The 18364-nt window shown below is 40.1% G+C and overlaps 1 protein-coding gene across 1 annotated transcript in view; it reads right to left on the bottom strand.

Moving 5' to 3' along the window:
• The window catches only part of b4galnt1b (beta-1,4-N-acetyl-galactosaminyl transferase 1b), a 133039-nt gene that overhangs the window by 23157 nt on the left and 91518 nt on the right, over positions 1 to 18364 (bottom strand). The window contains exon 7 of the mRNA XM_059956115.1: positions 15055 to 15235. Within this exon, the coding sequence (XP_059812098.1) occupies positions 15055 to 15235 (181 nt within the window). The remainder of the gene's footprint in view (positions 1 to 15054; positions 15236 to 18364) is intronic.

The raw sequence follows: 18364 nt of genomic DNA, 5'->3' as shown, positions 1-18364 counted from the left end.
ATAGGGTTGTAAAGACAGCTTTTGGCATATTGGCCTTTATAAAACAAAGTGTACAATGTCCTGTGTATGTTACTCAAAATGGCTTCTTTGGTTTGTTACGAGCAGGAATGCTTCTTTGTCGGATAAGTGTTTCTCTCGCCGTTGTTTCGCTTTAGAATGGCTGATATGGTAATTCTATTCATTTGTTAATCAATGGGGAATGTTATTGTGTCTTGTGATGCTGGGAACTTGGGGGAGGGGTTTTCACGGGTTTTTGGTGTGAGGGAGACGCCGAGGAAGGTGGACGTGTGCTGGACTGCTCGTAAGACCACCGGTGTGGTCCCAGGTGCGACGGCGTGGCGGTCGGATGGGTCGATTGGTTCGTTGATTGAGCTCCAATGAGTGCACTAAACAGACTGAACTTTGATAAGTTGGCGCCTTTTGTTTTTTCCTTATATATATATATATATTGTATTGCCTAATACTCTTTGAATTTTAGTAAACTCTTTAAAGTGTATTTCATAACGGTATTTGTTGTGGGTTTGATACTGTTGGCGGGCGCGAGGCATAAACTCGATTCTCACAGCACCTGCGTGAACGGGAGGTGGGTTGGTGAGTTGCTGGAACTCTGTTTCCCCTAGACATATACCAGCCTTTTGGGTAAGTGTTACAAAAGTATTGAGTATAAGAGTTGGAATGTTATGGTGAGGTTGTTACGGTGAGGCCGAATTTGGAGTATTGTGTATTGTGTACAGTTCTGGTCACCGAATTACAGGAAGGATATTAATAAGGTTGAAGGAGTGCAGAGGAGGTCAACGGGAGATGCTCATGGAGTGAGTACTGTTTTAGATTCGCTCCATAACCTTTACTTTTTTTAACCTTTGATCACCCTTATCCAACTTATTTTTAACTACACCAAAAGATTCTTGCTATTTATTAGTTTATTGTGAATTTTTGAAGATATGCAAACAGATATGTCTCTTAGATCTAAAGGATGAGAACCTGGGCGCAACCCGAACGGTAGTGGAAAGGAGCAAGCTCATCCGCAACACACTGTATTAACTTATGAACTGGTTATGGAGGTTTTGGATAAAAAGTTTGATGAACTACAACAAATTTTTGAACAAGATATAAAGGCTTTTCAAGATTATATGGTTAAGACGGATTCAGTAATTAACCAGCAGCAAGTTCTTATCGCATCTCTGCAAGAAGATGCTCGGAAACGAGATTTGACAATTGAAAAATTGCAACAGGATTTAATTTCGACCACTAAATTGGTGGAAACTCTTAAACCCAAGAGTGTCGACTTTGAGAATCGGTCCAGAAGACAGAACCTACATATACTTGGTCTCCCAGATGGCATAGAAAAAGATGACCCTTCCAAATATTTTGCTCAACTTTTAAAAGATGTGTTTCCGTCGGTTTTTCCAAATAACCCTCCGTTACTTGATCGCGCACATAGAATTTGGCGTCGATCATCGAGTGCTCCAGCTAAACCTTCGGTTGTAATTGTCCGGTTTCACTATGTACACGACAAAGAACAACTTATTCGTGTGGCTCGGCGGGCAGGAATGGTTAAATTTCAAGATTACTATTTCCGTTTGGTTGAAGATTTTAGTCCTGAAGTTATGAGGAAAAGGCTTCTTTTTAAACCTCTGATGTCTGAATATTATGAGAAAAATCTAAAACCTGCGCTCTTATACCACGCTAGGTTTTCCTTTCAACATCTGAAGCGAGAAGTTATCTGGATGAGAACTTCCCTACTGCTACAGACTCTAATCACTAATAAATGAGTGATTCTGATCGTGTAAGATGGTTTTCGATTCCTCAAACCGGATTTAGTCTCTGGTTATTGGTGTAGGTTTATCCTATACTTTATATTTAAGTTAAAGTGTGTTTTCGTCATATTAATCGCTCTGTGTTATACACTTTAATCATTATACTATATTCTTGACTATTATTTTTGTTCCTTCAAAGGTGTATTTTTAACCCTTCGAAGGTGAATTCTTTTTTTATTAAGGGTGGTTTTTTGAAAAATATTTTTTTGGTTTTGTTTAAGATGGCGGTATTTTTTTTCTCTCTTGTCTTCTTCCTACAATGCATCGCTTATCATAGTTTAAATATGTTTTGTTTTGTCTGGGTTATAACCCGATTTATAAGCTTTTAGTGATTATATTCTTTTTTTACAACTAAGTATATTAAGAAGTGTGGTTTTAGTATAGTGATCATAATTTTTAAGGCTGGGGTGTTTTTTTTATATATAGCCTTTATATACGGAATGGTTTTCTGCTGATATGGGGGTAGAATTAGTCTTATCTTTTCCTTTTTCAAGCCACAATTTGGCTTATTCTTGTCTTTTTCTTGTGGGGGTTGGGGATGGTCTGTTTTCTAATTTTATCTTTCCTTTACTAGTTTTTTTCAGTTTTTTCATTTGGGCTGTTTTTGAACTTCAAATATGTCTACGATGTCGTCACTTCCGGGTCCGCTCTTTATTTCTGTTCCTCTTCCGGGTGCATGAGTTTAAAATCTGGTTAACCCTTTTTATACCAAAGGGTTGATTTTAGAATTATGGCTCAGACTATTAATTTTGTGTCTTGGAATACTAATGGTTTAAACTATCCGATTAAACGAAAGAAGATTTTCAAAGTATTCCAAAGACTTAATGCTCATATTATTTTTGTTCAAGAAACTCATGTGAGGAAGGAGGACAAATAACGCTTTTTTAGGTCTTGGCAGGGTCAACAGTATTATTTGAATTCGAATGCCAAAATAAAGGGAGTTTCAATTTTTATTGACTCCTCTATTGTATTTGTTCAACACGATATCTTTTTGGATCCGAATGGTAGATTTTTGTTAATTACGGGTTTACTTTGTAATAAAAAGGTTGCTATGGTTAATGTTTATGCTCCAAATGTGGATTGTCCTGATTTTTTTAAGTCTTTATTTACTTCTTTACCTAATCTAAACGAATATAAGTTAATAATGGGTGGTGACTTTAATTGTTGTTTAAATCCTTTGATGGATAGATAAAATCCTTTTATCTATTCAGACTTTACCCAATAAGTCAGCCACTTGTATTAACTCCTTTTTGTCTGATAATGGAGTTTTTGATATTTGGAGATTTCGGTATCCTAACGATAAAGAGTTTTCTTTTTTCTCACATGTTTATCATTCTTATTCGAGAATTGATTATTTTTTTATTGACTCTTGTTTTATTCCATCGGTAATCGGCTGTAATTATGATATTATAGCTATCTCTGACCATGCTCCATTAAAACTTTCTATTAAATTTACGGATACAGTTTCTAATGCTAGACAATGGCGATTTGACTCTACTGCAAGATCCGGACTTTGTTAAATTTATGAAGGAACAGATCAATTTCTTCTTTTCAACCAATTCCACGGATGATATTTCTTGCGGAACACTTTGGGACACTTTTAAAGCGTATATACATGGACAGATTATCTCTTACTCCGTTGGTTTGAGAAAATGCATTAAGAAGGAAACTCTTTTATTGGTCGATAAAATTAAAGAGATTGACAAGAAATAGTCAATCACTCCTAGTAAGGAGCTTTACAAACAAAGGGTTGAACTTCAAACGGAACATAGTTTATTACTTACATCTCCGATTGAAAATCAATTAATGAAAACCAGATCTGATTTTTATATACATAGTGATAAATCAGGTAAACTGTTAGCTAGTCAGTTGAAGAGTGCTTTGGTTAATCGTCAAATCACTAAGATTCGTCAGCAGAATGGGGATTTGACAGTTAACCATGATGAGATAAATAAGTCATTTCAAGACTTTTATACCTCCCTGTATCAATCTGAATTCCCACAGGATCATAATACCATGTGTGATTTTCTTGGGAAATTTAATTTTCCAAAATTATCATCCGATGATCTTTCAATATTGGATACTTCTATTACGGACGCAGAAATCAAAGGGGTTATTTCCTCAATGAATTCTGGGAAAGCACCAGGTCCAGATGGGTATACAGTAGAATTTTTAAAATGTTTTTCCACTACTCTTTCTCCTTGGTTATGCAGGGTTTTTGAGGAAGTGATTAGATTGGGGAATTTGCCACAATCTTTTTATAGAGCTTCTATTTCTTTAATACTGAAGAAAGATAAAGACCCTACTGACTGTGCATCCTATAGACCAATATCTTTATTGAATGTAGATTCCAAGATCTTTTCCAAGTTACTGGCATCCAGGTTGGAGAAGGTATTACCCCAAATTATTTCGGAAGATCAAACCGGTTTTATTAAAAAACGCTATTCTTTTTTCAATGTTAGGAGATTACTGAATATTGTCTACACTCCTTCACATAGCTCTTCAGAATGTGTTATTTCATTAGATGCGGAGAAAGCATTTGATAGAGTTGAGGGGCCTTACTTATTTAATGTGTTGGAGAAGTTTAATTTTAGTCCGGCATTCATTTCCTGAATTAAACTGATTTATCACACTCCAGTAGCCTCAATGTTTACTAATAATCAAAGATCTCCCTTTTTTCATTTATTTCGGGGCATTAGACAAGGCTGTCCTCTTAGCCCATTACTATTTAACATTGCTTTAGAACCCTTGGCAATTGCCATCAGAGAATCACAAGATATTTTGGGTATTAATCATGGGACAGATATTCATAAGTTATCTTTGTATGCAGATGACTTATTATTATTCATTTCTAACCCTGAGAAATCTATTCCAGCAGTTCTATCATTGTTGGCTCAATTTAGTGAGTTTTCTGGGTATAAGTTAAATCTTAAAAAGAGTGAATTGTTTCCTTTGAATAGACAGGTCCCAATTTATGGAAATTTACCTTTTAAATTAGTTAATGACTCTTTTATTTACTTAGGGATTAAAATCACAAAAAAATCATAAAGAATTATTTAGGTTTAATTTTTTTACCCTTAATTGATCAGATTAAAGGTTTGTTTACTAAGTGGTCACCATTATCTTTATCTCTGATAGGTAGGATTAATGCTATTAAGATGGTTATTTTACCTAAGTTTTTATATATTTTTCAAGTGGTACCAATTTTTATTCCGAAATCTTTTTTTACTAATGTTGATTCAAAAATTTCCTCATATATATGGCAGAATAAAAATCCCAGGTTAGGTAAAATACATTTACAGAAGACAAAGAAGGAAGTTGGGTTAGCATTACCTAATTTCAGATTTTATTATTGGGCAGTTAATATTAGATATTTGTTATGTTGGTTGAAAGATTGGGATGGATCTTTTGGCCCTCATTGGGTGAGTTTGGAAATTAAATCGGTACCAGGTTATGCTCTGGGTTCTATTTTAGGGACTTCTCTCCCTTTTGCTCTTTCCAAATTGTCGAAACAAATTGACAACCCGATAGTTAAACATACTTTACGTATATGGTTTCAATTTCGGAAATATTTCGGGTTGTCTCAATTCATTTTAAATACTCCTATTGTATCTAATTGCTTTTTCCACCCTTCAATTATAGATCAAGCTTATTCGGCTTGGAAAACTAAGGGATTACTAAGATTTTCTGATTTACTTTTGGACAATTGTTTTATGTCTTTTGAGCAATTACCTAATAAATATAATTTGCCTAGATTTCATTTTTTTAGATATTTACAGATTAGGCATTTTTTAAGTACTGTACTTCCTACGTTTCCAAATTTTGTGTCTTCAGATATTTTGGAGAGTTTGTTTGAATTAAACCCTTTTCAAAAAGGGCTTATATCAAAACTTTATAATATAATTATGAAGATACGTTCAGAGACCCTTTATAAGATAAAAAAATGATTGGGAAAGAGAGCTTAATCTTATTTTCCTATTGAGAATTGGGATAGAATTCTTCAATTAGTTAATACATCATCTATATGTGCCAAACATTCATTAATACAATTTAAGGTTGTACATAGGGCCCATATGTCCAAGGATAAATTAGCTCATTTTTATTCTTATATAAATCCTATTTGTGATAGATGTCAATTTGAAACTGCGTCTTTAACTCATATGTTTTGGTCTTGTCCGCTTTTGAAAAAATATTGGAAAGATATTTTTGATATTATCTCTGCGGTATTAAACATCGATTTACAACCCCATCCTATTACCACAATTTTTGGTTTACCAATGATGGACTTACTGCATTTATCTTCTTCCGCCTGTTGAATGATTGCATTTCTCACTCTGATGGCTAGAAGATCTATTTTGCTGAATTGGAAGGAAATTAATCCTCCCACTGTATTTCATTGGTTTTCTCAAACTATGTTATGTTTAAATTTAGAAAAAATTAGAAGTGGTGTATTTGATACTTCTATTAAATTTGAAGAGATATGGAGACCATTTATTCAATATTTTCATATGATGTAATATGACCCTGTTCCAGGCTTATTTGATTTTCCAGCTTTAATCTTATTTATGTTGAGAGGATCGGAGTTGGTGACACTGATGATTATGTACTCTTGTGAGATATTATAGACAGCCCTTTTTTTTTCCTTTTCTAGTTTTTCTTTCTTTTCTTTTTTCTTTTTTTTTGCTTTTTTTTCTTCTTTATTAGCTATTAGATTAGTAGTTTAGTTATTTTTGCATAATAGTTTTTTCTTTTTTCTGTGTTTTTTTTCTATATTATATATTATGTAATACCTAGATTTACCTTGTTCATTCATATACTGTATGGTTTATGTTTTGGGAAAACTCATTTATATTGTAATTATTGCTTATGTATTCTTTCATGTGTAATGGGAATTTGTATGTTTGTAATCCCTTTATTAATATATCAATTGTATTTTGTACTTATTATTAATGATAATAAAAAGATTGAAAAAGAAAGGAAGAGTGCAGAGAAGGTTTACAAGGATGTTGCCGGGACTTGAGAAACTGAGTTACAGAGAAAGGTTGAATAGGTTAGGACTTTATTCCCTGGAGCATAGAAGAATGAGGGGTGATTTGATAGAGGTGTATAGAATTATGATGGGTATAGATAGAGTGAATGCAAGCAGGCTTTTTCCACTGAGGCTAGGGGAGAAAAAAAACCAGAGGACATGGGTTAAGGGTGAAGGGGAAAAAGTTTAAAGGTAACATTAGGAGGGCGCTTCTTCACACAGAGTAGTGGGAGTGTGGAATGAGCTGCCAGATGAAGCGGTGAATGCAGGCTCACTTTTAACATTTAAGAAAAACTTGGACAGGTACATGGATGAGAGGGGTATGGATGGATATGGGCCAGGTGCAGGTCAGTGGGACTAGGCAGAAAAATGGTTCGGCAAAGCCAAGAAGGGCCAAAAGGCCTGTTTCTGTGCTGTAATGTTCTATGGTTCTAAAAGGCATATTCAGACTTTGACAAAATTTCCAGAGACAGTTCTAGAAATACAGCTGATTATATTATTGATTTTGAACAAAAGCACAGTCACATGCGTAAATACAAAATGGAACCTCCTGGCACTGTATTAGCTTTTAAATTGTTGGATACTGCAAGTCTAGACAAAAAAGACAGACAGCTAGTGTCAACTACATGCACAGAACTTACACTTACATCTATGAAACTGGCACTGAAGAGGATTTTTGGAGAAAAGGCCCCCAAGACAACACTTGGAATTAGTTTGAGTCAGAAAACAGCATACTTCACTGAGTAGAAACGAGAGTATAACAAGCAGCGGTCCCAGAGTCACCAGACGAGGGTAACGTTACCTAGCACAAATCCATTAAACAAGTACAGAGGACGATTGAAATGTGCGATTTGTCAAGTATTTACCATGAGAGAAGAAACTGTCCACACAGAACCAAACAAGTGAGGCTAACTGAAGAAAATAACAAATCTGAAGATGTAGAAGAGTGCATTGTTTGCAAAGGAGTCATTTCCTACTGCAGAGGCATCTGAGGCAGAAATTTTGATGATAGAGTCTGTGGGATCTGTGTTATTGATACAGCATGCATGTACACAGTGTGTGGAGACAAATAGCTTGAAACCTATGTAAGTGAACTAAACCACAATCAAGTGCATAAACTGGTAAAAGGAAATGATTGCAGACTTCAGGAAGGTTCGGACAAACCATCCCCCTCTGTGAATACATGGCTCCTCCATAGAGAGTTAAGTGCTCCAAGATCCTGGGAATTCACATCACGGATGGCCTCACTTGGTCCCTTAATAACACCTCCCTGAACAAGAAGGCACAGCAGCGCCTCCACTTCCTAAGAAGATTGAGGCAAGCAAGGCTCCAAACCCCCCACCTTAACTGTGTTTTACAGGAGTCCCATTTGGAGCATCCTGGCAAGTTGCATCTCCATCCATTCTGGGAACAGTCCAGCATTGGATCGGAAGTCCCTACAAAGGACTGTGAGAATGACCGAGAGAATCATGGGGGTCTCCCTACCATTCACCAGGAGTATTTATCAGGAGCACTGCGTATGCAGTATTTTTAAGGATCCCACCCATCCATCCAGCATCTTTGACTTTCTACCATCAGGCAGGAGACTATGATGTATTATAGCAAGAACAGTCAGGATGAGAAGCAATTCCTTCCCCCAGGTCATGAGACTTCTGAATTCCCGAGCAGATCGTATTCGATGTGTCGCTGGTTAATCTGTTCCATACCTTACAATATTTAATATTAGTTTGTTATTTATGAGTCATTCATCTCTAGACTTTATCGTTATCTTCATAAGTTATTGTGTGTTATGTGTTTTACACCCTGGTTTGAAGAAACATCTTATTTCTATATACATTATATACATGTATGTAGTTAAATGACAATAAGCCTCTCTTGTCACTTGTTGCTTGAACACAATTGCACCCAGTTACAAAGCATTCAAGTTTGGAGTTGGGAAGATTATATTATTCTACCAAAAGAGTGAAAATTCCCACAAAAATAGGGCAGACAAAATGTTACCTTGAAACGGAGGTGGTACCAATGAACATTCCATTATGTCCCTACAGAGAGCGGGGTAGCACGGAGTACGGAGAAGGACCAAACAACAATGCTTCAACAGCAGGTGTCTCTTGAGCTGACCAGCTCTGGACAGTACCGTGTGAACAGTCTAGATAAAGACATTACTGAGAATGGATGTGAGAATAAAGTACTAATTGTCACAAAGAACATGACCCTAGATGAGAAAGCGGTTTGGACACAGACTTCAGAAACTGCCCAGGAGTTCAGGAAACAAAGATGCAGATTATTTTTCCATTCTAGACAGCTCCAGACATTTGAAAAGCCCAAGCCCAAGCCTGTGGTTGGCCTGCCACCAGCATCTGAATGCAATGGAACAGTAGCCGTAGACCTACATGAACTGGAGCAAGGAGCGTGGTATCTCCACAACATTGAAGAGTTTGCACTGTAAACACAGAGACCCTCAGAGATTGTAAAAAACTTCATCCATCCCTGGATAAGTGTGCATAGCCCACCACTTAAAACATTCAGTGATACTTGTGGCAAATCTAATAATGATGAATTCAAAGATATGGTGGAGAATTTTAACATTGAAACACAGACAACAGTGGCATACAGTCCTTGGAATAATGGATTTCTGGAGCGACACAATCAAACACTTACTGAAGTAATGCCGAAAGTAAAGGAAAGCAATGGCTGTGATGGGAGCACGGCCCTGGACTGGGCCCTTATGGTGAAGAATACCATGTACAATGTACACGGCTATGGCCCATATCAATGTGTTTGGCCAGAATCCAACCCTTCACTCTGTACTGGTTGACAGGCCACCTGCTCTAGAGGGCACTATAAGGAGTGAGTAGTTTGCAAAACATATTTCAGCACTGCAGATGAGAAATACGAGACGGGGATAAAGTGTATTACAAAAGAGCAGAGTGACAGAATGGAAAGGTCTCGGAGTTGTCGTTGGTCAGGGTAGAGTTGTGATATTCATGAGACATGGAGGTACATATGCGAGAGTGCACCATTCCAGATTACTGAAAGCATTAACTAAAGACGATCGGAACTCCATGGAGAATGTCACAAAAATGAAAAGCACTTACCAAATCGAGTGTCACATAGCACAGACAATGCTGAGGAGAATGTAGCTGAGGACCCAACAGAGCCACAGAGAGTGCAGTTGGGGACTCTACAAACTTGCTTGAACAGAAATCGTAACAAGTGCAAAGACAACATGGAAGTTTCAGGCTTAAAACAGGACAAAGTGAGTTTTGTAGTCCAAGACACTGGCATCTCATACAAAGCTGAAGCCTTTGGATGAGCAGGCAAAGCCACTGGGAGAAACAAAAGTTGGTAAACTTGAATTACCTAGAACCAGCCACGGTCGCTGGCACTGCAGGGTCAGTCGACATGTCAGTGGAGACAGACTTCATATTGAACCAAGTATAGATCGGGCTGGACCATCTGAGAAATGTCAAGATGAAGATGTCCTAGTAACTAAGGAGGTGTCATTTGAATCTGCAAAATAAGATGAAGTTAGTTGTGGAGAAATAATGGAGAATTTGAGGAAATCAGAGACATTGGTCAAAAGACAAGATGGGTATGCACCCTGAAATAGACCCCAACAGGAATTAAACCAAAAGCTTGCCTTGTGGCTAGAGGTTTTGAGAAACTGAACATAGGAGAACTCCAAAAAGACTCACCAATATGTGCATCAGAGTCTCTCCGACTGCTTTGCTCAGTGGTACGTCAAAAGCATTGGCAACCCCATTTCATGGACATAAAATCTACATTCTTACAGGGAATGGAGTTGTCACGTGACATTTACATTCAACCCCTGCATGAAGCTAAAAGTGATGGAACACTGTGGAAACTCGCAAAGTGTGTGTATGGTCTAGCAGCTGCATTGCTCTACTGGTATAAAAGGATCAAGGAAATAATGTTGAAGACAGTTGGAAAGATGTCACAAGTGGATGCAGCTGTTTTTTACCAGCAAAATTCAGGATGTCATGTGGTTGGAGTACTTGCCGGTCATGTAGATGATTTCACATGAGGAACTCACAAAACTTTGCCACAACAGTTATCCCTCAGCTAAAGTCAGCCTTTCAGGCTGGATAGGGGGAACATGACAGATTCTGCTCTGTAGGTGCTGGCGGGACAGTACAACTGCACCAAGAAAGCTACATCAGGAATCTTCAGGCAATCCGCACGGAATCCTCAGGTGCCACACAGCGGCAAGTGCCCCTCAGTGAAGCTGAAGCTGAGCAACTCAGGTCAAAGATAGTTTAGATACTATGGGTAGCAAGGCAGAGCAGACCTAACATCATGTTTGATGCCTGCAGCTTGGCATCCAGCACAAAAAATGCCGCAGTACAAACTTCACATGAGGCAAACAAGATAGTGCACAGAATTCAATCTGAAAAAGTAGGCTTGCAGTTTCAACAGCTTGGAAAAGATGACTCACTGAGGCTCGTTGTCTTCAGTGATACCACACTTTGAAATCTTCCTGATGAAGGGACTCAAGGGGGCATTTTATTGTACCGATGGGAGAAGAGGGAAGATTTTCACCTCTCTATTGGCAATCAAAGGATCCGAAGAGTTGTACGTAGTACACTGGTAGGAGAAACCTTTGCAATGTCTGATGGTGTTGACAATGCTGTTTATCTGGCCACACTCTATTCTGAGCTTGTCCATGCTGACCCAAAGACGAACAGTCTACAAGTAACTTGTGTCACAGACAACTGCTCTCTGGTTGATCCCATCAAGTCCACCAAGTCATTTACAGAGAAGAGGCTTCGTCTAGAGATAAGCAGCATCATGGAACTCATCCAAGCACAGAAAGCTCATCACGTGCTGTGGTCAACTACAAAGGAACAACTAGCTGACTGGCTCAAAAAGAAGAGAGCTCCAGCTTTTGTGCTGCTGAAGGCACTTAGTGATGACATTTGGTACCTTAAGAACTGTATCAACATCAAGGGTTAGAACTAATTCCCATATCCTCATGGACATTTCAATTGATCGCGTTTTTATTTTCTAATATATATTAAAAAAAAGGATAAGAAATTGTTGAGTTCTGTTCAATTGGGCTGTGTAAGAACTCAGCTGGGATTTATACTTTCCTGGTTCTGGGCATGCCTGTGAGGGGCGGTGGGGGATTGTGGGTAAGAAGTGAACTTGAACAGAGGAAGTAAAGTTGTTGAAATGAAATAAATTCTTGTCTTTGTCATTTGAGCCTCAACAATGGCTGTGTAACCATGATGTCTAAGGACCTTCAGCACTAGCTACACATATTCCCAAAAGAATATCAGGATAGTCACCATTTTTGAAACACCAAGGCCTATAAATTAATTCACACAGCTACACTGAGAGCAGAGTTGTATCAGCAAGTCATAATGAACAACACTGTGCTCCATGTTTGTTATTTTGGCGCTGGGTGGAAAATCTGACTTTTCAGCGGGATTTTCATTTGCATTAGCCCCATTGAGTAGTGTGAAATTCCCCCTCCCCAAATAATGTCAACATCATAGAGCACTCAAAAAAAAATGTCCAGCATGATTTTTAACCTTACTGGTCTAAAATTGACAGTCCTTATTGACTGAGATTCAGATTTATTTATCACATGTACATCGAGACCTGTTGTTTGCATACTCAAGGGTGTGCTGGAGTTAACCAAAAAAGCATGCCCACAATGCTCGGCAGAAGAAGACAGAACACAACAAAACAGAACATACTGAACGGCAAAGCAACAACAGCAAAGCAAGCCCTGTTCCTCCCTCCTAAAGCACATACACACACACACACACACACACACACACACATACATACATACATAATCCTCGAACTCCAGAGTCTACTTCAGCCTCCAGCCTCTGCTAGGCCTCTGCACGGATTTGCAGACACTAGGCCTTCAGCTTCTTCAGGGGACTTGCAGAAATTTACAGACTCGGGACTCTGAGCACTGGGCATCAACTTCTGGACTTCAATTGACCTTTGAGCTTCCCAGAACAATCAAATTTTATTCACCCCCATGTTCCCCTGCATTTGCATGTGCCCAGGCTGCCATGCCCCTTAAGTTCTGCACCACTCCCAGCTTCCTGACCTCAGGAGCATTCCAGGCTGTTGCTCATCTCTGCCGCCTCTCACCTTTTGCTGCATCAGGGTGGTCTCCAAACTCACCCTCAAGGAGAAAACACTTCATCCCTTCCCCTCCGGTCCCCAATAGCATGCATTACTGGTGGCTGTAGTACGTGCACGAGTATGTATCAAAAATCCATCAGTACAGTCCAGCACCAAAGACCCAAGTAAATCAGACTATTGGAGTTTTACTGCAGCTTAATTTAAATTTAAAAATAAGCCATACTTCACAGTTTTAACTTCCCACAATTAGTTTCACATGAGTAACTATATAAAGCTACAACACCAACAATTACACTTAGTTACATGGAGCTTTAAAGCAACAAAATGATCCAAGCATAATATAACAAAAAAGGGCACTGAGTTAAAGGAGACCTATCAAGAGATAGGATTTGAGCAGAAGAATGAGATTGAGGGAAGGGAGTCCAGAGTTGAAAGGACACATAGAAAGGTGCACATAATGCACGTGCAAAAGCAAGTCTCTTAACACTATATCTGGGTTCACACATGCACTCTATTGCACAAGCTGAAAACAGAGAGAAGTGAGAGAAATGTGTCAAATGTGTGGAAAACCACCAGGTGACTTTTAAATATGAGGAGAGATTAGGAATCAGAATTAGGATTAGGTTTATTATCACTGGCATATGTGCTGAAATTTGTTGCCTTTGTGGCAACAGTGCAATGCAAAACATAATAATAGAGAAAAACTATGAATTACAGTTAGTAGATAGATATTAAATAGTTTAATTAAATAAGTAGTGCAAAATGGAAATAAAAGTAGTGCTCATGGGTTCAATGTCCATTCACAAATCGGACAGTAGAGGGGAAGAAGCTGTTCCAGAATCGCTGAGTGTGTGCCTTTAGGCTCCTGTACCTCCTCCCTGATGGCGGAGGGGAAGAAGCTGTTCCAGAATCGCTGAGTGTGTGCCTTTAGGCTCCTGTACCTCCTCCCTGATGGTAGCAATGAGAAGAGGGCATGTCCTGGGTGATGTGGGTCCTTAACGATGGACACTGCCTTTTTGAGGCATCGCTCCTTGAAGACATCCTGGATACTACAGAGGTTAGTACCCATGATGGAGCTGACTAATTTTACAATTTTCTGCAGTTTATTTTGATTCTGTGCAGTGCACACACACCCACCCCCACCCCCGCCGCCTCTCTATTCCAGACGGTGATGTTAGGAACAGCAACTAACATCTGTAGGGAGGAAGGAAACGACACAGGATTTCAACCCAAAACACTGATCATCCCTTCCCTTCTACAAATGCTGCTCGACCCGCTGAATTTCAGTTCCTGCTGAATTGAAACAACTACTGGAATTTACGTCTTAATACACTGCAAAAGTACTAAAGTACTAATACGCCAGCCCTGGGAAGCTTGGGTGGACTGAGAGCAACTAAAATTGTTTTCAGTAAGAAATGTCTCCACATTGAAGAGGGAGAGTCCAAGCACCAAAATGACAGTCATTGATAAATCCACTGGGAGGCTTTGGAGAAATTCCCTTGATGATGAGAATCTCCATCACAATGCATAACTGGGCTAAATGGCATGGATGTAGTCATTTGGAGAAGTACAGGAGGGGGAATCAGTATGCTTAGTGGGTGGGATGAAAAGGATGGGAGGAGTTTGGCATGGATCAGTACAGAACAACTGGATAGAATGGCCTGTTTCTGTTCTACTTAAGACATCTTTTCCCAAGGTTATTTTGATTGATTCAGTCAAATCTACCCTGCAACACAGATATTAAAAACAAAGTTCCATTATCTTAGATTCACTACCCAGAAAATTTTCACTTCCTGATTCATGTGCAATGATCAGCTAACTAACAGAAAATTCATCTAACTTCATAGCACATCCTTTCATCATTTAAACACTGCAGTCAGTGTGTAACTAATGGGATCATCACTGCTGGTTCACTACAGCTGCCAGATTAAGACCCTACTGCAGATTACAACAAAGTCAAGCAAGTTAGTTACAACATCCACGATCTGTCTTACTCCCCACCTGTTCTTCCACCTCTACAGTATAGCTCATTACTTTCTTCCCATTTTCGGGTGGCTCTGCGTCCTTGCTACGCACCTGTGTCTGCTGTGTTGGGGTTGAAGACGGTGTTGGTGTAGGTGACGAACTGAAGCTGGCGGTTCAGGTTGTCCACCTGAGAGCTCGAGAGGGACAGGTGCATCTGCCCAACACCTTCAATTGTCACGTCATCAACCTCGGCTGCCACGTCAAAAGTTCCCAAAGATGCTGTCAAGTTCACCTGTGAGAGACAAGAGGCTGAGTGAGAGGTGTGAAGGTTGGGGCAGAGGACAGCTGCACAGGTTGTTAAGGTCACAGGAAACTAGGAGGAGGATTAGGCCAATTGGCCTCTTAAGCCTAACCTGCCACTCAACAAACTGATTTACCCCAGACCTTTTCCTGAGCAAGTTTCCTAGAGACCTCAATTTCACAGTTTTCAAAAATGTGTCTCCATAAGATGAACCAGTACATATCGGAGTAGAATTGTCCTCTTGGCTATTCAATCGTGACATTTTCTTTTCAACCCCATTCTCCTGCCTTCTCTCCATAATCCTTAAACCCCTTACCAATCAAAAACCTATCAATTGTTACATTAAATATGTCAATGACTTGGTCTCCACAGCTGTGTGTAGCAATCAGTTTCACAGGTTCACCATCCCCTGGCTGAGGAAATTCCTCTGCATCTCAGTTTTAAAGGGACATCCCTTTATTCCAAAACTGTGCCTCAGATCTTAGACTCTCCTGCTAATGGAAACACCCTCTCCATATTCACTCTATCCAGGCCTTTTGGTATCTGGTAGGTTTCAGTGAGATCCCCGCTCCCCCTTCTGAACTCCATTGAGTACAGGCCTGATGCATTAGATACTTCTCATATGTTAAGCCTTTCACTCCCAAGAACATTCTTGTAAACCTCTTCTGCACCTTTTCCATGGCCACACATCTTTCTTTAAATATGGATACAGATCTCCCTTCTCTTTAAACCCCCAATAATTTGGCCTCCACAATCTACTGGGGCAGAAAATTCCGGAAATTCACTTCCCTCTGCAAGAAGAAATTCCAATGCAGCTGAGTTTTAATGTCCACCCTTTGTGTTGTATTATATCCTCTTATTAGAACCTTTTGCACAAGTGGAAGCATTTCAACATCTATCTATCAAGCCCCTCAACAAAGATCACCCCTCATTCTCCTGGACTCCATATAATACAGATCTAATTATATTAACTGCTGACGACTGGACAACCCTCTCATCCTAAGGATTAGCCAGGTGACTCTCGCTGGGACTGCCACCAATCCCAGTATTATCTGTCCTTAAATCAGGGGAACTAAACAGGTCATTGCCTTCAGGAAGGGAGTGGTGCACATGTTCCTGTCTACGTCAACGATGTTGAGGTTAACAGGGTCGAGAGCTTCAAGTTCCTAGGAATGAATATCACCAATAGCCTGTCCTGGTCCAACTATATTGATATCACAGCCAAGAAAGATTGCCAATACCCCTACTTCCTCAAGAGACTAAAGAAATCTGGCATGTCCCCATTGACCCTTGAAATTTTTCTCTTAGAGGGTCGCCATTTCACAGCGTTCATTGACCAAAAACCCCTCGTGCACAGATTGGCCAAAATATCAGACCCTTGGTCTACACGGCAGCAACGCCACCTGGCCTACACATCGAAGTTCGCAACTGATATACAACATATCAAGGGGAAGAATAATGCCCTGGCTGATTGTCTCTCACGGCCAGCCGCTGAGGCCGTACACATAGAGGTTGACTATACCAGCATGGCAGCCAACCAAATTACTGACCCAGAGGTCCAGGCTTACTGAACTGGGCCTGCTGACATTAAGTTCAGGGAAGCTGGGGTTTCTCTCCAGTGCGATGTCTCAACCGGTCACCCTCACCCCATTGTCCCCACAAACTGGAGACAGACTGTTTTCAACTCCATATAGGGCCTCTCACATCCGGGCTCTAAAAAGCTAGTTGCATTAAAGTTTGTTTGGTACGGCCTCAGAAAGGACGTGTGTGATTGGACTGCAGCTTGTGTGGAGTGCCAATGGGAAAAAATTAACCATCATGTTCAGGCATGGCTTCATGCACCTTCTTACTACGATGGATTATACCACCAGGTGACTCTAGCATCAACGTCTTAAAGGCTGCACTGAGGGCTTCCGTGCACCGATGAGTGTTGGCGTGTTCATCTCCCACGAGTGCTGCTCAAAACAGCTCCAAATGAGGACTCGCTGATGTCCATGGCTGATTTGGTATATGGACAGCCATTATGACTGCCAGGTGATTTCATTCCTACTGCCATGACCGCCTGGTCGGCCTCTCAACAGCATTCCACCCTCCTCAGTAAATTCAGTTCCTTTTCACTTATTCCTACCTCCCATCATGGCGTACAGCGCTCTTGGATTCCTGGTGAGCTACATTCTGCCTCAACCACCATGATGCACACCAACATCCCCTTCGGCCCCCTTACAACAGCCCCATCCGCAGTTTGGAATAGAGAGAAAAGACTTTTATCATAGATAAGAGGGGTAAATCTGAACATATTTCAGTAGATCAAATTAAACCGGCGCGCCAAGATTTGGAGTATTCCACTACCCTGCCCCTGGTGTCACATGACCAAGAGCGTGTCAACACACCTCTAGATGAGCCAGAGGCACCTGTGGTTTCTCCACCCAAGGAACAGGCTCCAGACAGGGAGGCTCCAGAACAGGCAGGCTTCAGACAGGCTCACATTGCTGGTTTTAGTGAATTCTGGAGGGGAGGCCTGTGTAGGGCATCGTAATTGGGAAAAAATGTACATAATTCACAACCATTGACATTGAGTTGGGGTTTTGCTTTACAAAGCTGGTCTGACATGATGACGTTGTTACGTAAGTTTTGGAGTTCATTAAACCATGTTACGGGTTTCATCAGATATAAAACATATCACTTCATTTTTTTTGCGAAAACCTACACCAGCACCACCCTGCACATTTTCTGCAAACTTACTATTCCACTATCCCACTTCTTCGTCAAAGTCACTTAGAAAATCTCAAAGAGGAAGGGTCCCAGATCAGATCTTTGCAGAACACCATGAGTCACCGACCCAGTTGACTGCCCAGGGAAGCCTCTGATTCAGCTAATCCTTTGCATTTTGATTACAGAGAGCAGTTTAAGCTAGGAAGTGGCCCACAAGTGGGCTGTGGCCCTGAGAGAGCTGCTCTAAGGTTGCAGGTCTCCTGTTAAGTCCAGCACGAGATCACTTCTGTTATGCACTGACAGAAGCAGCCCAGACAATGAGAGGAACAAGCAGGGGAGGGAGGGAGAGAGAGGGAAAGAGAGAGAGAGAGACAGAGAGAGATACAAAATACAGAACAAGATCTCTCT

This window comes from Hypanus sabinus, chromosome X1, assembly GCF_030144855.1.
Source record: "Hypanus sabinus isolate sHypSab1 chromosome X1, sHypSab1.hap1, whole genome shotgun sequence".
In the NCBI taxonomy this organism is placed as follows: Eukaryota; Metazoa; Chordata; class Chondrichthyes; order Myliobatiformes; family Dasyatidae; genus Hypanus; species Hypanus sabinus.
The sequence above is the reverse complement of the archived record's forward strand: the minus strand, read 5'-3'. Positions and strand labels throughout refer to the sequence as shown.